Raw genomic sequence first — 27994 nt, 5'->3', positions numbered from 1 at the left:
GGCGGAGGACATGCAGGTGGTTGGTGTGACAGAGGAAGATTCAGAGGACAGGGTAAGATGGAAAGGATTGATTTGCTGTGGTGACCCCTAACGGGAGCAACAGACAGAAGAAGATTTATATTATTTCATTTAATTATTTTTCATTGTTATTTATGTTATTTTAGTGTGTGTTTGTTTGTGTGTTGGTGTGTTTGATCAACAATTAAACCTTTAAGGTCTGTCACACAGCTGTTGTCCATTATTGTTTAGGGTGGTGTGTGCACAAGGAGGGCAACCCATAATCTCACCTAGGGCATTAAAATGGTTAGAGCCGGTGTCACAGACCGAACCCCCCCAAAATAAAAAATAATTGGTTAGCCCTGCCTTCACTACACATGCGTTATTTGGGACCACAGCGGCTCATCTCAGTCTGAGTCTCTACACCCAAAGCGATCAAAGGGAATAATGTGAGTATTAACAGTAAGATGACAAAGTAAAACCTCTTAAATCATTCTAAAGTCACTTTTAAGCAGAATCAAGGCCGGTTTAAGCAGAAACGAGGCGATAATCGGTGAGTCACAACTGACGCTTTGAAATGATGGAGGTGCAGTGAACACAGGAGCAGCAGCTCTCTGGCTGCTGTTGCTGCTGCTGCGTTCGCTGCGCTCTGATTGCTTCCTCCGTCTTTTATTATGAAATAATGCTGAATTTATGTGGAAATGATTGTTGTACAAAAGCTTCAGATATCTGACACTGAGACACATGATGACCAGAGAGCAGTTTGAAGCAGAAACAAGGTGATAATTTGTGAACAGCGGCTGACGCACAGAAATGACGCATGCGCAGTGAAGGCAGAAGGACCTATTTTTAGGGGGGACCATTTGGTGTGCGACACCAGCCTTGATCGCAGACACTTGAAATCTACTTTTAAACACATTTGCACATTCATTCCAACACATTTTGTTTTTGTACCACAAAATAAGTTTGCTCCCAGCGCTCCATAAGCACACAACATCAGCACAAGGAATATGTAACACTTAAAATGAACTCTCGACCTTGTATCTGCTGATGTGGCCCTAACGCTTTACATCCATGTTGTAATATTTCATGTGCACTTAAAAATCATGTAGGCAGGTAACTCTTAACTTGTAAACTGATAATGCTTGCAATAGAAAATATAAAACTAGAAGTGAAACTTTTGTTGGTTACAAATCTGACAAAATGCAGCTTGTACTTACATCTGCGATCACAACAGGTGATGCTACGTCTCCTAATTCTTTCTTCAGCTCCTCATAACTCTTTCCTCCCTAAAAAAAAGTTTGTCAGTTTTTTTCTTGTATATTTCATGTTAACCAAGTGAAAAAACAAACACTATGTGAAGGATTTTTTTTTTTCTCTTACACTCCACTTGGAGGGATCCCAGGCCATGAACCATCCCGTGAAAGTTGGTGGTTCAAACCCCTGCTTGATCAGGACAATGGGCGTTTCTGGATCTCTGCAGGTTGGGTGGGTGCGCAGGTACTCTTGGCAAGTCACCACTGATTCTTTACATTCTACCTCATTGGCCTCGTTACCCACCCAGAGAAAAACCTGACAGCAATCACATAAGAAAGTAGTTAGGATTGACAGACAGGAAAAAAAAGATGTACAAAGGGGTCTTAACAGACTGAGCATGGGTAAGTGTTTGTTTGAAGGTGTTGTCAGCTACAGCAACAAAAACAGTACTCATTGGAGCACATGCCTAAAGCAAGAGGGAATGATCTGGATCATTCATGTGGCATAGTGAGATTCTTACCAAGATCTGACGTGAATTTTTGAGCAGCATTATTGTACCTTACAGAGGAAACAAAATGTGGCTCATCACCAACAATGGGTTCTGTCTCTTTAGAACATATTTTCAAGTTTCATAAAAAGCAGTCAATTCATATGTATATATTTTTAATTATTTCTAAGCACAGATCAGGTCTGATGTCATTCACTAGTGATAAAAGCAGTTTATGTTCTGGATTTCACTCTTTTGGCTTCCCTCATTTGCAGTTGCCTGGCAGGTTGCAGTCCTCTTGCTGATAGTCAGTGAAAGAACAAGATGAGGTCACAGCTTGCCTCACAGGTTTGTCTTTTTGAGTGATTCCATTTGTAGTTTTTACAATTTACTATACTACTGCAGTGCCCATAGGAAGTTTGTATTCCTATAGAAAATTGGGAGGTTATTACTGGAAGATCTATTTTATATATAAAACAAATAATGAATGTTTTTTCATTCATGCAATGGAACAAATATTTCATTGGAACGTACCATTCAACGAGGAACATTCCATCTTTCATCTCATATTTGTTCCATTGAACTCATAAACATTCATTATTTGTATACTATTGTGTTTTCATATTTTGTTTTTTAGCAAGGACATTGTAGGGACACTGGTGCGTTTTGCTTTTTTGGCCATTGGGAGAAAAGCGAAAACAGTCATGCAACAGAATGATTTTTGAGAATGTCTTGAAGGCTCATTCTGGTTATATTTATTTTTTGAGGTAAAGTAAAGGGTATGTATGGTGGAATATTGTAATAAGTATGAATTTTAGGTGATCTGCAGACAGTCTGGCAACAGCATTTGTTTTGAAATGTAGGCTACATTTTAATGGACTTCTTATCAACATGGATGTACCTGTGTTGGCATGTTGTTGCAAATTCGGCGAACTTTAAGAGTGGTGTCACTTGTAATGCCCACCCTCTGTGCTGACTAAAGCTCACTTCTCACAGTCGTATTTCTGCAATACTTCACTTCCATTTGGCATGCCTGGCAAATCACTTTGCTTTCGTCATGCTCATCTTTGACATTGCCGTTTATGAACCTGAAATGGTAGCTTTAAGCATTTCGGGCATTTTCCTGCTAGTGTCAAAACAGAATGGCATTACCGTATCAGGTTTGTTGTCCAATCAGTATGTGAGAACACTGAAGATTCAAGAGGGTAAATGAAAGTTCGTGATGCCAATGTTCAGAAGTGTTTCTCTACTGTAGCTGACAGTCGCGTAGGTGGTGGAAGAGTAGGACAGAGATGCCGCAGAGGGCGCCGTCTTGGAAGTACTAATGCTACACTGTTAATCAAAATAAAAGTTTTGAATATTAATCCCATACATTTTCATAATAAAGTACGCACATCATCGTGCCATGTGCAAGCCATATCCGAAACCTGAGGCCGATCTGACAGTCAGAGAAATATGCGAGCCACATACACACAGACACATCTTGCTTTATAGACAGATGACTGCAGTGATTTTAAAGAAACAAGTATTTGCCAACAATTCATACCTGGTCCCAAGTGTCTAACAGCATGACATCGTCCTCACTGAGGTCATCCTGTGTGAACTGAGTCACTTCACTGACAGTGAAACGACCTGTCTTATTCGAGCATTCAAACAGGCGTGGCTGATGATCTACAACCTGTTGCTGTAGTCTAAACAAAAAAACAAACACAACAAGCAGGGACAGATGAGAATGTGTTTCCTTTGACAGCTACAACACTACGGAAGGTTATCTACCAATGTCAGCATTAGCATTACCTTATTTTCTGGAGTACAAGTCGTGGTTTTTTTTACTAGTTTAGGAGGCCCTGCAACTTATACTTCAGTGCGAGTTATACACCAAAAATTCACGTGTGTTATTAATAATAGTAATTATAATGACTATTTATATAGAACTGTCCCAAGAATCAAACCACTAAACAAAATAAACTCCATTATTAATAAAAGAATAAATGCCAGTAATAAAAAAATACACAACGGCAATGCACAAAAATCCCAAATTAAAGAGCTCATAACACAGAAAAAGGTCTGACTTATACTTCAGTGTGACTTCTATATGGTTTTTTCCTCTTCAAGAGGCATTTTTTGACAGGTGCAACCTGTACTCTGGAAAATACGGTAATTGTCACCATTACCTCTTTGTATTAGCATAGGGAGCTTTACCGCCAAGCAACTCCCAGAAGTCAAGGGGCTCCTGACCCTCAGCCACAATCTCCTCAGTGCTTCCCTGTGAGTTGCGGCCAATCACATAGCTGACCTCCTTTGCCATGGCCCGCTCATCTCCACTGGATCCCTAATAATTATTTACATTATGAAAGAATTCTGTAAGTTGGAGTTCACAAACTGAAGAATATGACCTCAATCAGTACAAAAAACAATCAAAGGCATCAGCCCTCTGATATAAGTAAATATACATACAGTATGTCTGTGATGGTGTATTTGACTGTGGATGACTTAATTATGAAGTCATTCATACCATTCATTTTCTATACGCGCTTACTGCAATTAAGGGTCACAGCGGGGCTGAACCCTATTCCAACAGTAATTGGGTGAGCAGTGGATTACACTCTGGACATCTGGGAGGGACTCAGAGTGAAGCCACTGCTTCTATGAATTGAGGGGAGCCAGCTGAGGTGGTTCAGCATCTGGTGAGGATGCCCCTTGGTTGTCTCCCTAGAAAGGTCTTCCAGTCACTTCCAACTGGGAGGAGGCCCTAGGGACACGCTAGAGCGATTATATTTCCCATATGCCTTGGGAACACCTGGGAAGAGTTACAGGACTTGGCCAAAGATAGGGAAGTGTGGGATGAGCCGCTCAGTCTGCTGCCACAGTGACCCAGACCCAGATAAACAGCAGAAAATGAATGACAGAATCAAGTTGTAGAGATTTGCTGTCAGTTTGAGTGGAAAATGAAGATGATTTTAGAAATTTTAATATCAAGAAGCTTTAATTACTTTTTGTCTTTGAAATGACATAAACAAATTAAAATGTGTGAAAGTTTAAGGGGCTGAATACTTTTGCAAATCGCCGTAGCTTCCACTCAATACACAAACTTTACATCAGCGAACATTTTTTTCAATAAAGTTTAATGACCAAAATATCTGTAAGCCCTAAATAATACACGTTTTTACTGAAACATGAATCCAATAAGCAAAATAAATACATCCCACAAAGACAAGGTAATAAGCATCACCTCAGGTAGATGGAGGAGCAGGAGGTCTATTATTTTCCATGTATTTTTTATTTCTTAATAATTTACATTTGTTTAATGCTTTCTGTGCTGTAAATAAACTGCATGTTGAATGGAAACTACGGTTTAAATTAATTTCTTCATTTAATTATTTTGTACATCATCTGATCATGGCATGCAAAATCTTTTTTTTTTTTTTTTTTTTTTACATATTTCTGTGTTTACGCTCCAATATACAACATTTTCTGCTCTTTGGGGTTTGTTTTTTCCCTAAACTTTTAGAGCCACAAAATCAAGCCAAAGCTAAGTTCATATAATAAATGTTAGTGGTTATTGGCAGCTTCAGTTGAACATTTTTGTGGTTTAAAGGATTGTCGTTATCACAGTTAACTTGGCAGATTAGTGGTTATTAAATCTAACCTTTTGGTTAGCTGTGCCCACCACTGCTTATTATACTTTATTAAAATCTGTAAAATATGATCCCAGATTAAATTAAATTCCAAATTAGTTTATTGAAATTAAACCTCACTAGACTTTGTAAATTTCAGCATTTTTGTCCTTTTGATCAACTTCAAAAAAAAATCTACAGACTTTGATGAAAACAATATTTGTTGTAGATTTGGTTTAAGGGTCCTGATCTGTTGTGGTGAAGATTATATTTGAACAGTAGAAATAATGAAAATTCTGTGTTGTCAGAAATGCTGTTGGCACCACATCGTGGTGGTTGGGTGTAATTACAAGTGTCTAGTGATTGAGAATACTAAAGAATTGCACAGTATATGATAACAGTGTATATGAGTGTTATATGGCATTTCCTGGCGAAAGTCGCTGAGGAGCCATCAGGAGTAGATCAAATTTGCCCTGACGTGCTGAGGTCTCTAGATGTTGTTGGGTTGCCATGGTTGACACAACAATACATTGTTGCATGGAAGTCATGGACAATACCTCTGGGTGAGCAAACTGGGGTGGTGGTCCCCATCTTTTAAAACAAGAGTCATCAGGAGACAACTTATCCCCCCGGTCCCCACAAATCAGTAATACAACTGTCGAAGGATCACCCAAGTACACCCTTATGCTAAATATGAATGAAATTGGTCAACTAGAGCTTGAGATATTGTGCCAAGAAGAGAAAATGGAGGATGGACCGATGGACGGACATGCTGATCACTATATCCCCCGTATTTCATACCGGTGACTGGAGTAAGCAGCTATAGAAAATGAATGAATGAATGTACCAGACCATCGTGTTAAAGAAAGAACTAAATCAAAAGGGTGAGACTCTCTATTTACTTTCCTATCCTCACTTATGGTCATGAACTTTGGGAAATGACTAAAACAACAACGTCACAGATACGACCAACGGAACTGAGATTCCTTTGTCGGGTATCTGGTCTTTCACTCAGGGACAGGGTGAGAAGGTTGAATATCTGGAAGGAACTCAAAGTTCAGCCACAGCTTCTTCACATCAAAAGAAGCCAGCTGAGGTGGTTCAGGCATCTATTGAGGATGTCCCTGGTCGTCTTTCTAGGGAGGTCTTCCAAGAACGTCTAGATGGGAAGAGGCCCCGGGGAAGATCCAGTTCACACTGGTGCTGGCTTGGGGATGGTTCGGGAAATGGTAAATGGAATGCATTTATATAGTGCTTTTCCAGACGCTCAAAGCACTTTGCAATAATGCCTCACATTCACCCTGATGTGAGGGTGCTGCCATACAAGGTGCTCACTACACACCGGGAGCAAACAGTGGATTAAGGACCTTGCCCAAGGGCCCTTAGTGATTTTCCGGTGAGGCTGGGATTTGAACCGAGGATCCTCTGGTCTCAAGTCCAATGCTTAACCACTAGACATCACCTCCCCAAATGGTCGGGATCCCCCAGGAAGAGTTAAAGGACTTGGCAGAGGATAGGGAAGTGCAGGATGAGCTGCCTGGTTTACTCCCACAACGACATAGACCCGGATACGTGTCAGTAAATGAACGAATGAATAAAAGAATATATACAGTAGCAAGCTTACTTTTGCTTTGTGTATTTGCATGTTTTTGAAAACTATAGCAGTGGACCCATGGGTTGGCTATTGAGGGTATAACAATTTAATCACTCTTTAAGTGTCCTTCTGGTATTTTTTTTCCCCTTTCTTGTTTTATCCTGTAACCTGAAGTGTCCTACTCAGGATGGACAGCAAAGATGCTGCAAATCAACAATTTAATATACAAAAATACATTTCAAAAATAAATTTACCAAAAGTATTGCCTTTTACTGTCAGATCACTGTCAGTTGATATAGTGTGGGTCAGTTAGTTTTTCTCCTTAAATGTTGTTTCCCTACCTTTCCACACCACACATATATTGCTGTCTGGCACTTTAGCAAAAACACATCTCCTGAGTTAAGCGAGGTAGCCAGCGCTGGCACCTCGATGGCTTTAGTATTGAACAAGTCAGAACCATGGACCTGGAACAGCCTTACTGGTGGCTCTGGATCAGAGCTTCCTTTCCTTGATGTGCCACCCTAAGAGGAAGGAAAGGAAATAATCAGTGGCACTATAAACATTATGCCCATCAAAAGACTTTGATTGCAAATTACATAATCCAGGTCATACCTCAAAGATGACCATTTTACCCTTGAAAATAGCCATAAAGTGTCTTGGTTCTTTGCCCATTGTGACTCTCACTTGGACAGGCTGACCACCGTAACGTTGATCCAAAGCCACAGCCTGAAATGCTGAAGCTGCCACTTCATCCTGTGAAGCATGGCGCCCCTAAAACAGTGTGTAGTAAGGTAGTTTCCAAATTTTTTTGATGATATTAAAAAAAAAAGATCAAAGAAGTAGTAGTGAAGGATTTAACAGTTGGAAAGTAGAAACTTTGATCCTGTTTTTGACATTTGTTCAAGACACTGGATATCATTGTTGGACACGACCCCCTCACCTGCCATATGTAGAGCAGGTAGTACTTCTTGTTGTTGACTATGTAAGTGTAGAGTACCAGGTAGCAGTCTCCACCGTAGAAGTAACCGTACCACTGAGGGTCAACAGGAGCAAGCTCCAAATCCTCAATTCTCCACACCTGGGGAAATGTCACAGAATCATGTGGAATTAAATTCTTACCACTGCTCCCAATGACATTTTACACCAAAGTAAATAAGATCAGTGCATCATCATTTAAATTAACACTACGTAATAACTGTTAAAGTGCAAAACAGTCATGCGAACAGCTAAAATTCATTTTAAATACAGATTACCCAAATACCTCTGCTTGGCCTGTTCCATCATCCACCATACGTTCCCGTGCAGCTACCTCTGGCATCACGTGCATTAGAGAGGCATCAAATTTTTCCTGTGTGACTTTTGCTAAAAATATTGCCATAAGACACAGTGGCACAAAAATTAGAAGAAAAAAGTGACTTATTTCAGTTGATGTAAAAAATATATATATAAATAACACACATACCCACTTTGCCTTTGGTGTGAACTTTGCCCAGACCTTGAGTCTGGTCCTTCACAGTCCAACTCTGGAACAGCTGCTTGAAGAGAGCCGACTCTGCCCCGTCATTCACTGTCTCGATGTTTGTACAAAGTGGATAGTTTTTTGCTTTGATGAACTCCTACAAACAAGTAGAAGAAAATGTGGGAGCAATCAAAGAAAAAAAACATTAAAATCTGTAGAAAGTCCAAGCGTAACATATATCTCTGATAGGTGACTTAGTCACCAAAGCTCTGGTCATAGCGGCCTGTCTTTCAGCTTTGTTTGCCCTTTTTCCCTTCCACACAAAGATCTTCATCCCTCCCTGGTCCAGAATGTAGCAATCCTACACAGACAATTACAGTAAACATGAAACAAAATTTCTCAGCTAAATTTCATAGAATATAACTGAAGGCATTAACCATGAGTGCTGTGGCTTCTATTTATATGTAATATTCAAAATTGATTATTTCTATCATCCTCACTGGGGGGGGGTGACCTGATCCAGGCCATGCAACAAACTCACTTCATGGCTGAGGACATCCTGAACCAGTGGTCTAGTAGCAACTTCTGTTACTCTCATCTCACCACTTTCATCTGACACACTGGAATGGAAGAGCAAGAAAACAGTGAACAATTCACACTGAATAAACACAGATGATTCCTCACACTCGCTGACAGTATAAAAGAGTGGAAACCCTCTTGTAGAATCAGTGGTCAGGTGGCAACTCACTTGTAAAGTGTGAGCTGTGCCATCTGATTCTGGTCAGCTGCTTCATCAGGTGGTCCATCTGTCAGTGCAAAGGTTCGTTCCCCAAAAGTTTCATTCAGGATGGCCATGTATTGAGGATAGCTGCTCTCCACGTCCGCTTCGATCACTTTGATGTCTGCCCGACCTCCTCGCTCTCTGTCTCTGATATCTTTTGCCAACAGCATGCCCTGACAACCAAGACAGGATAACTGTAAAATACATCCCGTATTTTCAGGACAGTAAGTCACACAGAGTAAAAGTCACAGCTGCCAAAAAAATGCATCACAAAGAAAAACTGACTCATTCATTGTCTTATTGATTATTCTTATGCATGTTTTGCTAATTGCAGGCCAGTAACCCTCCTACCAGTTTGGATGTTGGCATCATTTAATTTGAAAGTTTATAAAATACACATAGACTACATTTCCCATCAGGCTCTTGTACATAAAGAGACGTTTATCCACCATATTCTGATCTGGCCACCTTAATATTGGCAGAAATGCTCACATATAAAGTGCAAGGCACTGTGCATTTTATGGTTTCATGAAACTTTCACCAAGTCAATCTGTGCTGTTTGGTGTATTGTAAGTAGGATACTTTGTGGCATCTACACACCTGGAGCTCTTATTTCAGATGTGCAGGAATTTCTCACCTGACCTCAGGTGATCTTGGGCAGTCACTAACCTCAATATTGTAATTCACCCATTATTACCCCATTAAACATCATTATGATTATACATATCTGTATGTATATATATATATATATATATATATATATATATATATATATATATATATATATATATATATATATATATAAATGTCAAAGACAGTGTAACAAAAATATTATAGCTAAAGAGGCTTTAACATTATAATATTAGTTGTCTTACTTTATGTAATTGCTAGAATAAATAGTAGCATTTTGCATCACACAGTGATAGATAGTCAACACGCTAGTTTCTGATAAATTTGCATTTAATTCTTATATCAAAGCTATAAATCAAACACTGAAGCTGCTTCACAAGAAACACTCAGATCATAATTTTCCATGTAAATTTTGGTTTACATTAATTAAATCCAAGTCATCTGGAAAATTACACTTTTTCCATGTCCATGTTCTGCTATTACCACAGAAAAAAATCATAGCCAAACACTTCCAAATATAGAATGGGCTATAATTACTTAATGGGCACAAGGTCCAGCTTTTCATAAAATAAATAAATAAATAAAATAATAATAATAATAATGATAATAATAAATAATAATAATTAAAAAAAATCCAGTGTTAATAAAAAAAATGAGGCTAATGTGTAGAGATGAAATCTGATGGCACTTTGGACCCTATAAAAGCATCACCTGACATGCAGAAGCAGAAGTGGATCTACTTCCTCATGAGAACAATATTCACCTTTTGAAGCAGCTTGACTTGGTTTGCTGTAAATCACCTAAAAACAGTTGCAATGATATTTTGCCTCAAGTGTAATCACATCATTGGGTGCAAGTTTGTCAAGTATTTCAGTGTCTTGTCGTATTTCCAAGGCAGTCTATCAAACATTCAAAAGTAATTGTTTTATTGATGACTTTGTTCTTCACATCTCTGTGTACAAACCTGGTTTGAACCTTAGATGTGTCAGATTACTTTAGTTTTGTAGCTGATGTCCACCAAAATTATTATTAATTCTAATTTAGTCAACAGGTTTGTGCTACTGCACCTGTTTGTATTAATGAGGCTTCTATGCTGCTTCCATCATCTTGTCCAAGCCTAACTCAGCGGCTATGGATCAAAATTCCTGAAACCCAATGAGATCCTTTGCTAAGGCCACATAACTAGAACCAGTTGATCGCTAAGCCTGCTTGACTCCTCTGTTTCCACTTGGCACAGAACATGAAGTTCTTAGAAGAATTACGTAGCTTGGATTGATTCAGTGTAGAAGGTTGGCAGGATCAAACAGAATGTACTTTGACACGATGGAACTGAGAGAACCACACAGCAAAAGAAGAGTGTCACAAATCCTACTTTAAGCCGCTCCTGTCTGTTACTCTTCGGGCCATTCCACTGAATAATGGTCTTGCCGATGTCCAGCAAGAATACATCGCCGAGGTTAAAACTCTTCCAGCTCATCTCCACCTAAAACAGATTCAATGATTAAGTGCAGGTATTTTCACACTTCTGAGGTCATGTTTAAAATTTCTCTAAACTAAACAATCAACTAATCTATGTTGATTGACTGAAGGTATGACCATTGGAATGTCAGGAAATGCATTATGGATTTTTTTTTTCCACTCCATACTAACAGTTTTCAACATATGAAGTGAATTCTGATCCTGAATATGAAGAAGAACCTGCTGTAACACACAGTCTAGACAATGATTTTTTTTTTTTTTTTTTTTTTTTAGCATGGCAAATCATAACTTTGGTAATTAAAGGAAATTTCATTTTGCCAAATGTGGCCTGAGGTCACTGGCTTACCTTTAACATGGCTATAGTCCAAGTTAGAATTATTGGTGCCCAATATTTTAAATTCAGATTTCAAAATATGCTCAGAAATTAATTCAAATGGGCCAGTTTGGTAAAATCTGAATATTTCAAAAAAGTTAATCAACAACAGCATAAAAAAGAAAATGCCTTTATACTTTGAAATTATAAACGCAAATATAAAATACAGTTGTGCTCAAAAGTTTACATACCCTGGCGGAATATTAGGTTTTTTTGGCCATTATTCAGAGAATATGAATGACAACACAAAAACATTTTTTTTCACTCATGGTTAGTGGTTGTGTGAAGCCATTTATTGTCAAACAACTGTGTTTTTTTTTAAATCATAATGACAACAGAAACTACCCAAATGACCCTAATGAAATTTTGCATACCCCTGTTCTTAATACCATGTATTGCCCCCTTTAACATCAATGACAGCTTGGAGTCTTTTGTGGTATTTGTGGATGAGACTCTTTATTTCCTCTGATGGTAAAGCTGCCCATTTGTCTTGGCAAAAAGCCTCCATTTCTTGGCTGCCTTGCGTGAACGAGTAATTCAGAAAAGACACGCACATCCAGGATGTATGAAAAAGGCGTGGTGGATCAAAAAAGACAGATCAAAGCCAAAAAATCAGCACAATCTGAATGCTCCCATGCAAAAAAAAAAAAAAAAAACGTTATTAGGTACAGATAGTAGTGACGATTCGGACGCAGCCCTTCTTCAGACATCGACACTACTATGTCTGAAGAAGGGCTGTGCACAAAACATCACTACTATCTGTACCTAATAAAGCTTTTTGCACGGGAGCGTTCAGGTTGTGTGGATGTTTTGCTTTTGATCTGTCTTGCATGAACTGCATGTTTGAGATTTCCCAGAGTGACTCAATGATACTGAGGTCAGGAGACTGAGATGGCCACTCCAGAACCTTCACTTTATTCTGCTGTACCCAATGACAGGTTGACTTTGCCTTGTGTTTTGGATTGTTGTCATGTTGGAACATCCAAGTACCTCCCATGCACAACTTCTGGGCTGATGAGTGCAAATTTAGCTTCTGTAGTTTCTGATAACATTCTGCATTCATCCTGCCATCACTTTTGACCAATTTTCCTGTGCCTTTGTAGCTCACACATCCCCAAAACATCAGCGATCCACCTCCGTGCTTCACAGCAAGAAGGGTGTACCTTTCATCAAAAGCCTTGTTGACTCCACTCCAAGTATAATGTTTATGGTTGTGGCCAAAAAGTTCAATTTTGGTCTCATCACTCCAAATGACTTTGTTCTCTGTGCTGTTTGGTGTATTGTAAGCGGGAAACTTTGTGGCATTTGCGTAGTAATGGCTTTTTTCTGGCGACTCAACCATGCAGCCTATTTTTCATCAAGTGCCTCCTTATTGTGTATCTTGAAACAGTCACACCACTTATTTTCAGAGAGTCCTGTATTTCCACTGAAGTTATGTGTGAGTTTTTCTTTGCATCCCGAACAATTTTCCTGGCAGTTGTTGCTGCTGACCGTGGTTTGGTTCCAACAGAATTACTCATTTTCCACTTCTTAATTAGAGTTTGAACACTGCTGATTGGCATTCTCAGTCCCTTGGATACCTTTTTATATCCTTTTCCTGTTTTATACAGTTCAATTACCTTTTCTTTAGCAATTCTTTTGCTTTCCCTATGACTCAGAAACCAGAAAGGTCAGTGCAGCACTGGATGAAAGATGCAAGGGTCTGTCAGGAGCCCAGAAACTCACTGTCTTTTATACACACACACACTCATTACATGCAAACAGATCGCAGGTGAGGACCATTACTTTTTGTAGCCATTCAAACCCGTTTATGTCAACTTGTGTGCATGTTATCAAGCCAAAATCACCAGGGCAAGTAAACTTTTGATCAGGGTCATTTTGGTAGTTTCTGTTGTTATTATTATTTAAAAAGAGTAAACACAGTTGTTTGACAATAAATGGCTTCACACAACCACTAAGTATGAGTGGAAAAAAGTGTTTGTGTTATTATTCATATTCTCTGAAAAATGCCACCCCCGAAAAAAAACCTCAAGTATTCTGCAAGGGTATGTAAACTTTTGAGCACAAGTGTACACAACATAATTACTAGCATGCTGTGGTGAACTGATAGAAAATCATTATTTCCACAACCACGTGTCTTCAATTCAATTCAATTCAATCAATTTTTTTATATAGCGCCAAATCACAACAAACAGTTGCCCCAAGGCGCTTTATATTGTAAGGCAAGGCCATACAATAATTATGTAAAACCCCAACGGTCAAAACGACCCCCTGTGAGCAAGCACTTGGCTACAGTGGGAAGGAAAACTCCCTTTTACAGGAAGAAACCTCCAGCAGAACCAGGCTCAGGGAGGGGCAGTCTTCTGCTGGGACTGGTTGGGGCTGAGGGAGAGAACCAGGAAAAAGACATGCTGTGGAGGGGAGCAGAGATCGATCACTAATGATTAAATGCAGAGTGGTGCATACAGAGCAAAAAGAGAAAGAAACAGTGCATCATGGGAACCCCCCAGCAGTCTACGTCTATAGCAGCATAACTAAGGGATGGTTTCAGGGTCACCTGATCCAGCCCTAACTATAAGCTTTAGCAAAAAGGAAAGTTTTAAGCCTAATCTTAAAAGTAGAGAGGGTGTCTGTCTCCCTGATCTGAATTGGGAGCTGGTTCCAGAGGAGAGGAGCCTGAAAGCTGAAGGCTCTGCCTCCCATTCTACTCTTACAAACCCTAGGAACTACAAGTAAGCCTGCAGTCTGAGAGCGAAGCGCTCTATTGGGGTGATATGGTACTACGAGGTCCCTAAGATAAGATGGGACCTGATTATTCAAAACCTTATAAGTAAGAAGAAGAATTTTAAATTCTATTCTAGAATTAACAGGAAGCCAATGAAGAGAGGCCAATATGGGTGAGATATGCTCTCTCCTTCAGACATGTCAAGGGACGAATACAGGAACACGTTCTATCACTGAATATGCCTGGGATTTCATTTAGATCAGTCATTAAAAAATAACTGATTGACCATGCAAGAAGGAGACAAGTGAGGGAAGCCACAAAAACACCCTTGACAGCTTTGAAGTTTTAAGTTGAAGTTACAGGCTTCTCTGACTGTGACTGACTTACATATCCAGACTGAAGCCAAGCTCACCTCCATGGCTATCACTCTTTTGTTCCCTTTGACATGAAGCAGTCTCTTAATGTCGTAGGAGTTGGTTTCAGTATGTCTCATTCCTGAGGCCACGCCTCCTTTCTTATATCTAAACAAGACACAATCATTAGTTCTCTGGTTTCATTTTACTGCTCACAAATGAAGTGCTAACAACATTGCTGCTTACATTATTCCTTGTTTGAAGAGTCCCCTGAAGGCATCAGACTCATGGTTCTGAACTTCACGGTGCTGCACCGGGGTGGAACCCAAAAATTCATCAAGCTGTATGGTGTAAACAGCAGCAGCACCCTGTTCATCCTGAGAGGACTGGGAGCCGATCCAGTAGTGGATATCATAGCTCAGAGAGCTGCCGCTTTTCTTGGTCTGAACTCATATGAATTGAAAATGTTATCTTATATCTGTTCCTGCAACTAAAAGACACCTACGTTTTATAGATTTCAAATATATTTATTTAAACGCATTATGCATATCTTCACTTTTCTCCTAGGCTTTGGAAATGCATTGACATGTATCCTATATACGTAATACAGTGAGTGAATGAATCGATAAATTAGTTAATCCTCAAACTCAAAAACTATATATATATATATATATATATATATATATATATATATATATATATATATACTGCTGGACAAGCCTCAACTTGTTGTATGCTGGAAATTATATGTGGAGCGCATGTTGTTGAACTTGAACATGTAGCTTGAAATTTGTGTGTTTGTCAATTGTTTTTTGTTTGTAATATACGTATATATATATATATATATATATATATATATATATATATATATATATATATATATATATATATATATATACATGGTCTATTAGATAACAAACCGACCCTTTTATTTTTTTTTTTAACTATATGGATTTGAATGACGTGCGATTACACCAATCATGCTTGAACCCTCATGTGCATGCGTGAGTTTTTTCACGCGTGTCGGTGACGTCATTTCCCTGTGGGCAGGCCTTGAGTGAGATGTGGTCCCGCCCTCTCGGCTGAATTCCTTTGTTTCACATGCTGCTCGAGACGGCACGCGTTGCTTTATCAACATTTTTTCTGGACCTGTGAGGAATATCCGAGTGGACACTATTCGAGAAATTAAGCTGGTTTTCGGTGAAAAGTTTAACGGCTGATGAGAGATTATGGGGTGTTTCTGTCGCTGTAAGGACTTCCCATGGAGCGGACGTCGTGCAGCGTTTCCAGGCGCCATCGTCGGCCTGTTTTCGACCTGAAAACATCCTAATTTAAGGCTTAATTCACCCAGGACGTCGTGAGAGAACAGAGAAGATTCAGAAGAGGCCGGCATGAGGACTTTATGCGGACATTCCACTGTTTAAGGACATTTTTTAATGAAAGACGTGCGCGCAAATTCGCCGAGTCGTTTCCGTGACGACTCGGCGAATCTGTGTGCGCCGCGACAGGAAAAACACCTCCGTGTTGAAAACCATTTGTAAAATTCAGGCGGCTTTTGATGGCTTTCAACAAGTGAGTAACTGAGAAATTGTTTAACAGCTTGGGCATGTTCCAACTTGCCCGTTAAGGTTTCCAACAGAGGTTTTTCCTGTCGCGACCCCACGCGGTCGGGTCCGGCCCGACATGCGACTCTGCCCACACGTTCTTTCATTACAAAATGTCCGTTAACAATGGAATGTCTGAATAAACTCCTCATGCCGACTTCTTCTGAAAGTTCTCTGTTCTCTGACGACTTCCTGGATCAACAGAGCCTGAAATGTGGAAGTTTTCAACTTGAAACGGTGAGACGCTGCTGCCTCGAAGTGCAGATCGCCGTCAGGCGCCGTGGACCGTCCTTACGGCGACACTACCAGACCAAAATCTCTCATCAGCCGTTAAAATTTTTACCGAAAACCAGCTGAATTTATCGAATGGTGTCCACTCAGTTGTGCCTCACAGTTTTGAAAAAATTTTGATCAAACAAAGCAACAGTCTCTGAGCCATTCCTAAACAATGAAAAAACGACGAGAGGGTGGGCGACTCCTCACTCAAAGACTGCCCACAGGCGAATGACGTAACCGACAGGTGTGAAAAAACTCTTGCATGCCCACGAGGGTTCAAGCATGTCTGATGTAATCACACGTGATTCAAATCCATATGGTTTTTGAAAAAAATAATAAGGTTGGATACTTTTCTAATAGACCTCGTATATATATATATATATATATATATATATACACTCAACAAAAATATAAACGCAACACTTTTGGTTTTGCTCCCATTTTGTATGAGATAAACTCAAAGATCTAAAACTTTTTCCACATACACAATATCACCATTTCCCTCAAATATTGTTCACAAACCAGTCTAAATCTGTGATAGTGAGCACTTCTCCTTTGCTGAGATAATCCATCCCACCTCACAGGTGTGCCATATCAAGATGCTGATTAGACATCATGATTAGTGCACAGGTGTGCCTTAGACTGCCCACAATAAAAGGCCACTCTGAAAGGTGCAGTTTTGTTTTATTGGGGGGGATACCAGACAGTATCTGGTGTGACCACCATTTGCCTCATGCAGTGCAACACATCTCCTTCGCATAGAGTTGATCAGGTTGTCAATTGTGGCCTGTGGAATGTTGGTCCACTCCTCTTCAATGGCTGTGCGAAGTTGCTGGATATTGGCAGGAACTGGTACACGCTGTCGTATACGCCGGTCCAGAGCATCCCAAACATGCTCAATGGGTGACATGTCCGGTGAGTATGCCAGCCATGCAAGAACTGGGACATTTTCAGCTTCCAAGAATTGTGTACAGATCCTTGCAACATGGGGCCGTGCATTATCCTGCTGCAACATGAGGTGATGTTCTTGGATGTATGGCACAACAATGGGCCTCAGGATCTCGTCACGTTATCTCTGCGCATTCAAAATGCCATCAATAAAATGCACCTGTGTTCTTCATCCATAACAGTCGCCTGCCCATACCATAACTCCACCGCCACCATGGGCCACTCGATCCACAACATTGACATCAGAAAACCGCTCACCCACACGACGCCACACACGCTGTCTGCCATCTGCCCTGGACAGTGTGAACCGGGATTCATCCGTGAAGAGAACACCTCTCCAGCAAAACGCCAGCAAATGTGAGCATTTGCCCACTCAAGTCGTTTACGACGACGAACTGGAGTCAGCTCGAGACCCCAATGAGGACGACGAGCATGCAGATGAGCTTCCCTGAGACGGTTGGATGTACTGCCAAATTCTCTGAAATGCCTTTGGAGATGGCTTATGGTAGAGAAATGAACATTCAATACATGAGCAGCAGCTCTGGTTGACATTCCTGCTGTCAGCATGCCAATTGCACGCTCCCTCAAATCTTGCGACATCTGTGGCATTGTGCTGTGTGATAAAACTGCACCTTTCAGAATGGCCTTTTATTGTGGGCAGTCTAAGGCACACCTGTGCACTAATCATGGTGTCTAATCAGCATCTTGATATGGCACACCTGTGAGGTTGGATGGATTATCTCAGCAAAGGAGAAGTGCTCACTATCACAGATTTAGACTGGTTTGTGAACAATATTTGAGGGAAATGGTGATATTGTGTATGTGGAAAAAGTTTTAGATCTTTGAGTTCATCTCATACAAAATGGGAGCAAAACCAAAAGTGTTGCGTTTATATTTTTGTTGAGTGTATTACCATGGCCTAGGTCTTGTGGCCACCAAGGCTTCCGCCTGTTTTTACAGAATAAAAACATCCGTCAATCCATTTTCTATACCCACTTATATCCAATTAAGGGTCACGGCGGTGTGTGTGTGTGTGTGTGTGTGTGGGGGGGGGGGGGGGGCGTTGCTGGAGCCTATTTCAACCGTGATAGGCCATGGGGTAGGCTACACTCTGCACAGGACACCAGTCTGTCGCAGGCCCACATATAGACTGATAAACTCATTCACACCCACACACACACCATCAGACAATGTAAAGTTTCTAGTTCACCTGATCTGCATGTCTTTGGAAGTGGGAGGAAGCCGGAGCAAGAATTATAAACATGCTTAAAATGGTCCATATTCAAATAAAATCATCTCTAAATAAACAAGAGGCCTGTGTGTACTAGAAGAGAAAGTTGTGTTATGTACAGGATTGTATGACAATAGTGGACTCCAAACTAAACCGCCATGACTCACTAGATTTATTCACAGACTTACAGAGAGGAGTAGTAGCAGTCACCCATCATAAAAATTCCAAAGGATTTCTCCGGGGACTTGAACCAGCTCCATTTTCTATTACACACAGAGAAAAATGGTGCGTGCCTTTATGACATCATAAAATCTACACACTGTCTCACAATCACCTAGGTTGTCCTCAATTTCAAGTGATTTGTTGTTGCACATGTGCAGTCGTGTCTTGTTCTTTTATTACATTTTAATAATTATACCCTCACTTTAATTATTGCAGGAACTGAAGTAATAAAACAATACCTCCACTCTCCAGCTAATAATCCCAGGGCTGTGAGTCACTGCTCTGAAAGTGTACTCCATGTTCAACAGATATGTGGTTTTCTCGTTCTGGATTAATGAAAAGAAAAGGTCCTTGAAGAGTCATCGTAATTTCCATGCCTTTTCAATCTATGAAAAGATTGAAAAGGCATCTCTATAGGGCTAGACTCAGAAAATTACAGATATTAACATTATTTATAAGGAATTACACTTTATAAAATGAACCTCATACTCAAATACAAACCCAACAAGAAAGAAGCTCGTTATAAGGTTTTTTGTTGTTGTTACATTATTGAACAGAACACACAGTACCTTGTATTCGTTGTTGTAGTTGTCTTGGTGGACTTCTCTGATGTTCTGACAGTTGATCTTCCTGCTCATGAAAAATGGCCTTTCATCCTTCAGGTTCAAAAGATTTGAATGAGTTTGCATGTTTCAGGACCTTTTACAACATTTTATCCAATCACAGGGAATCATACCAAACCCTGTAGGCAAATGTGAATGGAAAAGGGACTGACTCGTTTTTTTTTTGTTTTTTTTTTTCCAAACACACATGCCACATACTGTATGACAAAACTTTATTATCATTATTTTTATGATTTCCTGTGTAGTAGTGTTTAAGTATTGTACCTAAGTATTTTACCTAATTCATTTCTTATAGCTGGTCTGGCTGTAAATGAAACTTTTTACAAAGATAGAGAATTTTATATATTTTTCAAATGCATATCATCACTTTTTGGAGGGCTAGAATAAAAAACACACCACAAGGCCCATATTCAAATACATTTTTAAATAAACAAACCCTCAAAAATGGAGGGGTATATTGCATGGGTACAAAATCCATAAATATGCGTCCTACTACCGTAAATAGAATGATCTTACATAACTCACAGGACAATGGAGCTTCAGTTGTCGAAAGAAGCACTGATGGTGCAGCCAAACCCCTGTGTATGAATGTGACTTCCTCAGATTATAAACGAGCTCCAAATCTACCAATAGTGTTGATAGAAGGAAGTGACTTTATTGCAAACAAAAGCCTCTGGCCAATTTCAACAGACCTTTATGCTGTATGCATACAGCCACTTGAACGATGCCCTTTCATCAAACCAGCCGAATCAACACAGCTGTCACTGTACCTCAAGCCTGTCTGAAGTTTCATGATGCCAAGTACCATTCTAGACAGGAACAATGATTTGCAAAGTAAATGCAGTGAGTGCATTCGGTCCCACCCGAAACACTGTTAAATCTATCTTTGTATCATAGAGTAAAATAATTCTGTTAGCACTAAATGAACTTGATTGAACACTCCAACAGAGATGATTTTGCACAATGTTAAATGAGACCACACACATCCCCAAATCAGACAAAAAAGTTGGGACAGTATGGAAAATGCAAATAAAAGCAATATTATTTCAAATGTGTGAGGTCAGCTTCATTTCCTTTGTTAATATACGTTATTCCTACATCACCGGCCTGCAACATACAGTTGTATGTAAACGTTTGTGCATCCCCGATGATTTCCATGATTTTCCTTTATAAATCATTGGTTGTTTGGATCAGCAATTTCAGTTAAATATATCATATATCAGACAGACAGTGATATTTGAGAAGTGAAATGAAGTTTATAGGATTTACTGAAAGTGTGCAATAATTCTTTAAACAAAATTAGACAGGTGCATAAATTTGGGCACCCCAACAACAAAAAAATACATCAATATTTAGTAGATCCTCCTTTTGCAGAAATAACAGCCTCTAAACGCTTCCTTTTGCTTCCAATGAGAGTCTGGATTCTGGTTGAAGGTATTTTGGACCATTCTTCTTTACAAAACATTTTAGGTTTGTTGGTTTCCGAGCATGGACAGCCCGCTTAAAATCACACCACAGTTTTTCAATAATATTCAGGTCTGGGGACTGAGATGGCCATTCCAGAATGTTGTATTTGTTCCTCCGCATGAACACCTTAGTAGATATTGAGCAGTGGTTAGGGTCATTGTCTTGTTGAAAGATCTAGCCATGGTGCAACTTCAGCTTTATCACTGATTCATGAACATTGTTCTCAAGAATCTGCTGATATTGACTGGAATCCATGTGACCCTCAACTTTAACAAGATTCCCAGTACCTGCACTGGCCACACAGCCCCACAGCATGATGGAACAACCTCCAAATTGTACTGTAGGTAGCAAGTGCTTTTCTTGGAATGCTGTGTTCTTTTTCAGCCATGCATACTGCCCCTTGTTATGTCCAAATAACTCAATTTTAGTTTCATCAGTCCACAGCACCTTATTCCAAAATGAAGGTGGCTTGTCCAAATGTGCTTTAGCATACCTCAAGCGACTCTGTTTGTGGTGTGTACACAGAAAAGGCTTCCTCTGCATTACAGCATCATACAGCATCTCTTTGTGCAAAATGCACTGTAGTTGAACGATGCACAGAGACACAATCTGCAGCAAGATCATGTTGTAGGTCTTTCTGTAAATACTAGAAACTTCATTTCACAAAAAGTTGAGACAGGGGCAACTTATGGTTAGTAATGACAGGGGAAAGGAACTAATTAACTAACTAACAAACTGAACATGGTTGTGGTGACCAAGTGTTTGGTGTGCTTCCTTTCAAACCAAAAGGTTCCTGGTTCAAGGCCAACCATGTTTATTCTCCATACTATGTGGCGTTGTGTCTGGAAAAGCATCTTGTCTGAATTCTCAGTCAAATCAACTTGCAGACCCACTGTAGTGTTGATGTGATTGTATCACATTTGGTACAAAAATATCATCTGTTCTGGTATACAGTGTTTGTGGATTATTTTCCCTTCCCTTCCTTTTGTGTGGAATGTGGTGCTTTGGTGTGCTACTTTTTGCAGTGGACTAGTGGGCGTGCCTCCTGGCAGGTTTGGTCTCCAGGCAACCAGTGCAGCTGTTGCTCATCTTATCTGGACTACTGCATATCAAGCCTGTAGCAGTTCTCCAGACCAGTTGTGAGATTGTTGCGTCACTCTTAGAGATAACACTGGGCCAACACAATGATTTTGCGCTTGAGTTTTTCTGTTTTCTGTCACATAACATCTTGTCTTTTTGCTTCGAGATGAAGAACATACCTGGATCTTTTCAATTTATTTCAATTTCAATTTATTTTCATTTGCATAGCGCCAAATCAAAACAAAGTTGTCTCAAGGCACTTCACACAAGTAAGGTCTAACCTTACCAACCCCCAGAGCAAACACACAGGCAGCAGTGGTAAGGAAAAACTTCCTCTGATGATTTGAGGAAGAAACCTCAAGCAGACCAGACTCAAAGGGGTGACCCTCTGCTTGGGCCATGATACCGACACAGTTGACAATACAAATATACAGGAAATTTTGGGGAGTAGGGTTACAAATAGCACAATAAAAAAAACGTGTCATGAAAATGTGACTCATTTGTGACACGCACAACTGCTCTCTGATCCACCCCACAAACACCATCATAAAGTTTGCGGATGATACCACCATGATTGGGCTCATCTCAGGGGGGGATGAGACCGACTACAGAGACGAGGTTAATCGACTGACAGCGTGGTGTTCAGCTAACAACCTGCCGCTGAACACCACAAAAACAAAAGAAATAATCCTGGACTTCAGGAAGAACAGGGCTGACCCAGCCCCACTCTACATCCAAGGGGACTGTGTGGAAAGGGTCAGCTCCATCAGGTTCCTGGGAGTGCAGCTCTCTGATAGCCTCTCCTGGGCTGCCAACACCACAGTGGTGGTGAAGAAAGCCCAGCAGCGACTCCACTTCCTGAGGGTGCTCAGGATAAACAATCTGGAGGAGAAGCTGCTGGTGTTGTTCTACAGAGCCACCGTCGAGAGCATCCTGACGTACTGCATCACAGCGTGGTATGGGGGGTGCTCAGCAGCAGACAGGAGAGCACTACAGAGGGTGATCAAAACGGCCCAGGGGATCACTGGTTGCTCTCTGCCCAGCCTGGAAGACATTGCCAGCTCTCGCTACCTCAGCAGAGCTGCCAGCATCAGCAAAGACACATCCCACCCCAGCAACCACCTGTTTGACCTACTACCCTCCGGCCGACAGTATAGGTCAATCAAACTAGGACAAACAAACTCAGGGACAACTTTCCCACTCAGGGACAACTTTTCAACCCAGAGGGATCACTGCTCTGAACAATAACAAACCACTCTAATCCGCACCGTTCAAGTTTCTTGTGCAATATCTGTAAACCATGTGCAATTTTCCTATACAATATGATTCCACAGTTGTATATAATTCTCGTTTTACATTTTACCTTATTTTATTTTACCTTATGTTTATATTACTTGTACATATACTCTGAACAATCTAACGTTAAATTTCACTGTCTTTATTTGGCTGAAAATTACTTGCACCACAGAAAGCACCTTTTTGGAGTTGCACTCAAATCTCGTTGTAATGCAAATTACAATGACAATAAAGGCGATTCTGATTCTGATTCTGAGGAGCACAAAAAAAGCGTGCACCAGGACCCAAAGGAGTTGGGCCTGAGTTCGCCTGCAAAGATATCTGCTTTGCCAAACACCCCTGTTGGACAAAGCAGATTATCTGACCCCCTTACTCCATAAGATCTTCCCGTGTGCCTCTCGATCTCAAAGGACCAGGACCCAGAGACAAGAATGTCACTGCCAAGATAAGTAAATGTGTTTATTTTGCAGCGTACAAACATACCTCTGATTGTTGAGTCCAGAAAGTCAAAGACCACAACATTGTCTACAAAGTCAAGGTTGGCAAATCTTTCCTTGCAAACAAAACAATTCACTAGTTTCAACAACCCTACCAAACACACAGTCCGTGCAAGTATTGAACATTATAAGAGCTAGAACACATCCCTGCTGAACACCAGTCTTCACTAGGAAAAACAGCATATGTTGCCCAAATTCTTACAGTACTAAATTCAACTTGATTACATAGATGTATTTTGTTTTAGTTGACGCTACATACATTTATTGGATAGAAATCCTACCCAAAATTGAGTTTTGTTCATCCAGTGAAGATTACTTTTGTTTTAGGTGTTTCTGAATATTGCTTAGCCGTGTCATTAGTTTGACAATATGAGCCGCACTTTGAACTTCAAACTAATTATATAGCAAACTGGAAAGCTGCATCTGAAAGCAGACATTTCCTCAAACCATTATTATTATTATTATTATTATTATTATTATTATTATTTGTTGCTGTTGTTGTTGTTTTTATGTATATGTCATGTTGCAACAGTGCTACAATGTGCCACATACGGGAGGCGATGTGCAAAAACCACAATAATGTGAAAACAGCATCAAGGTAGCCAAATGTTATTATATGGGAGGGACAGCAAACCTTATTTGATGTTATAAAGTTAAAGGAATGATCCAATTTATCCCACATTGATACTACTACTACTACTACTAATAATAATAATAATAATAATAATAAGTGCAATCAGAGATTTCTGACATCTGCCAAGGGTTGACGAGGACTCAAAATACAAGATGTGTGATTCACATTGGAACCCGGACTTTACCTGTATCCGGATTCCACAACACAAAGCAGTAATTGCATACTGATCCAGAATGGTCCGACTGATCAAGATGTTGCAATCTGATATTTAATTCACAAGGTCAAACAAAATAGTGTCTTCTTGACCTTTTTTTACATTTTACATCATGATGTCGGATGTTTCTGCTGCAGAACCTGCATATTGACCCAGTGTCGTAGACCGAACGGTCCACCCTGCCTCCACTACGCATACGTCATTTCGGACCACAGCAGCTCTCTGAGACAGAGTCTCTTCACCCAAAGCGATCAAAGGGAATAATGTGATTATTAACCATCAGATGACAAGGTAAAACCTCTTAAATCATTCTAAAGTCAGTTTTAAGCAGAAACAAGGTGACAATCAGTGAACCGTGGTTAATGACACGTGCGCAGTGAAGGCAGGGTGGACCGATTTTTAGGGGTGGTTGTTCGGTCTGCAACACCAGATCATACCAACATCCAATGCTAACAGGGTCTTCCTTTATACAATAGCCACATGTGATTTAAATTTTGTCAAGATCCATCAAGCAGATTTGAGATGATCCTTGAAATGATGAAAATTTAAGAAGTGATCCAGAATTGGGATCTTAATCCCAATCCACTCCAGAATTTAATGGAATGCTCCATGGCCTGAAATCTATATGTGGTGAAAATTTCATCTAAATCCATGCAGTAGTTTTGATGTAATCCTTAAAAGCCTATAAAGTGAAATTCTGAGCCAGAATCTGGATCCAGATTGCCTCCAAAATTCAGTGGAGTCTTCCATGCCTTAATATCTATCTGTGGTGAAAATTTGGTGAGAATCTGTGAAGTAGTTTTGACGTAATCCTTCAAAGCCCATATAAAGTGAAATCTTGATCCAGAATCCGGATCACCTCCAAAATTTAATGGGTTCTTCCATGGCCTGAATCCAGCGCCGCCGTTTGGCATAAGCAGACTACGCATCCTGCGTGGGGCACCAACCATGTTGCACTAGTTTGCAGGGCCTCCAATTGACTGAAAAATGTGTTGAAATTATTACATTATTACATTTCAAAATCAATCTGAATTATTTATGAGTAGGCCCATCGTTTTTGTCTTTAAACATTGTGTAGGCCCCTACCCCATTACTTAATTGGGGCAAATTAACAGTTTTTTTTGCCTAATATAAAGCCCCCATCCACCCCCGCCCCGATTCCCTGAAATGGTACAGCCCTCTTTCTCTGTTCGCTGTGCCGCCTAACCAGGGTTGCCAGATGTGATGATTTCCAGTCCAATAAATGCTCAAAAATGCATGGAGGCACTAAATCCTGTGCAATTTGAACTGATTTTTAAAATGTGTGTGGCAATTCTATACAAAAAACTCGGCCAGTGCCATATTTTTACCCTAAACAAACCAATTGGATGGGAAAACAGTTTTCCCATCCAATTGGTTTGTTTAGGGTTGCAGGGTTGCCAGATTGGGTGTTTTGAAAACACCCAATCTGGCAACCCTGCGCCTAACTGAAGTAGCGCTGCTAGCCCACATTCGATTCAGACACGAGATGACAAGTTGCCACTATGCCACAATTAAACAATGAAGTGACAGCAGGAGTCTGGAGCTGAAAAACGGAGGAAAAAGAAACAAAACGATGATGCCCGTGCATCCCTTGCTGGTAAGTACGTGTTAAAGGTTTAAATTGTTTTGATTACTTAATGTTCAGTGGTGCTGCTTAAGCTAGGTTGCGTTGGCTTTGCTGATTTGATGTAGCTTTAAACGCTAACTTAAACGCTTTAATAAATAGTAACGATTTGAGTAGAACTTTTGTGTGTGTGTGTGTGTGTGTGTGTGTGTGTGTGTGTGTGTGTGTGTGTGTGTGTGTGTGTGTGTGTGTGGGGTGGGGGGGCCTCCCTGACCACAACCTTAGCAGCGGCCCTGCCTGAATCTGTGGTGCAAATTTCATCAAACTCCATGCAGTAGTTTTGACGTAATCTTGTTAATAGACAGACAGACAAATAAATAAACACAGATGATTTAATTATGTCCTTTTGCAGACGTAGCAAAAATAATAATAGGAAAAAACTTAAAGATCTGGATCATCACCAAAATTGAATCATTGAATGAATGTCACAAGACATTCGCACTTTTTTGAGTGATAATGTCTGTCATGTCTGAAATACACCACTTTCCAAAGTCCTAAGAGTCCACTAACTGCAGTACACATACACACATAAATACATATATTGTCTAAACAGGTTGTCATGGTCACAGCGACTGAGGTATGAATTACACCCAGCACATACTGCATACAAGACTACTGTTTTTTTGTTTGTTTTTTTTAAACTTACATCTAAAACATTTTTTAAGTATCAGATTATTTAATTCTGTTAGGTGTAGAAAATGTTCCTGTACAGATGTGTTATGCTGCCTTCTTCTTGTATTGAGTGTCACTACATTGTATGCTTTATTATCCATCATAATGTTCATAATAATGTGAACTTTACTTGCAGCATACCTGTTTTGAGTGTGTAACATCTGTCCAGACCATAGAAGAAAAAACATCTTTGGGTTAATTCTACACACTGACAGTAATGATAATTAATGTGCTCCATCACTGTTAAATATGTGTTACTGCAGTAACAGATGCAGTGTCTGTGCAGACATACAGTACTGCAGTGAGGCTGGAAACAAGAAAAACTGTAATGAAATGCCCAGTTTGTGCAGGATGAAAATAATACTATTTCTGTTTGCAACATCATTTTACCACCTCCGATGTGCAGAGTGAAGTTTCTTTGCCATTTGCATGAAATTGCAGGAAAGAGTAAATCTGGAAGATGCAGCCTCACTACTAAAGAACACATTTACAAAACAACATATTTTTAAAAGTTCCGTCTCTCATCTCATACACTACAATGAACAACAGACAAATGTGAACTATGCACATTCAAAGTCAGAAATCACATTCTACTAATGACAGCATGAACAAAACTTTACCTCAGATTGTGTGAAGCCAAACAAGTCAAACGCTGTAATAATTTTTTTACTTTTCAAGCTAAATGGAAAACTGACTTGAAAGAACCTTTAGTGAAAAGAGGTGTGGCTTGATGACATAATTCTTCGTAGAGTTCAGACTTTTTATAGCATCGTGTTGTTCACAATTACAGAGCAGACAGGACAGCTGGCACTATTTGTTTTTCCACAGTAACT

At 40.0% G+C, this 27994-nt stretch overlaps 1 protein-coding gene and 1 long non-coding RNA gene across 2 annotated transcripts in view; one reads left to right on the top strand and one right to left on the bottom strand.

Annotated features, from left to right (window-relative positions):
• The window catches only part of avil (advillin), a 41045-nt gene extending 20809 nt beyond the window's left edge, over positions 1-20236 (bottom strand). Inside the window, exons 1-19 of the mRNA XM_034166840.1 lie at positions 20182-20236; positions 19603-19689; positions 19273-19359; positions 19000-19074; positions 14999-15195; positions 14812-14920; positions 11195-11305; positions 9160-9365; positions 8953-9031; positions 8674-8772; positions 8415-8568; positions 8214-8314; positions 7893-8030; positions 7565-7723; positions 7294-7473; positions 3916-4073; positions 3288-3432; positions 1381-1569; positions 1218-1286 (exon numbers count right to left, since the gene is read on the bottom strand). Coding sequence (XP_034022731.1) covers positions 1218-1286; positions 1381-1569; positions 3288-3432; positions 3916-4073; positions 7294-7473; positions 7565-7723; positions 7893-8030; positions 8214-8314; positions 8415-8568; positions 8674-8772; positions 8953-9031; positions 9160-9365; positions 11195-11305; positions 14812-14892 — 1869 coding nt within the window. The 5' untranslated portion in view covers positions 14893-14920; positions 14999-15195; positions 19000-19074; ... (1 more) ...; positions 19603-19689; positions 20182-20236. The remainder of the gene's footprint in view (positions 1-1217; positions 1287-1380; positions 1570-3287; positions 3433-3915; positions 4074-7293; positions 7474-7564; positions 7724-7892; positions 8031-8213; positions 8315-8414; positions 8569-8673; positions 8773-8952; positions 9032-9159; positions 9366-11194; positions 11306-14811; positions 14921-14998; positions 15196-18999; positions 19075-19272; positions 19360-19602; positions 19690-20181) is intronic.
• LOC117507079 lies at positions 130-27753 on the top strand. Its single transcript, XR_004559612.1, has 4 exons — positions 130-233; positions 1235-1244; positions 25630-25634; positions 27742-27753. It is a non-coding gene; the product is annotated as an uncharacterized LOC117507079 (long non-coding RNA).
• The last annotated feature ends 241 nt before the right edge of the window (positions 27754-27994 follow it).

The sequence above is a fragment of the Thalassophryne amazonica genome, chromosome 3 (genome assembly GCF_902500255.1).
Source record: "Thalassophryne amazonica chromosome 3, fThaAma1.1, whole genome shotgun sequence".
Taxonomy (NCBI): Eukaryota; Metazoa; Chordata; class Actinopteri; order Batrachoidiformes; family Batrachoididae; genus Thalassophryne; species Thalassophryne amazonica.
Note: the sequence above shows the minus strand (reverse complement) of the source record. Positions and strands in the feature narration are given on the sequence as shown.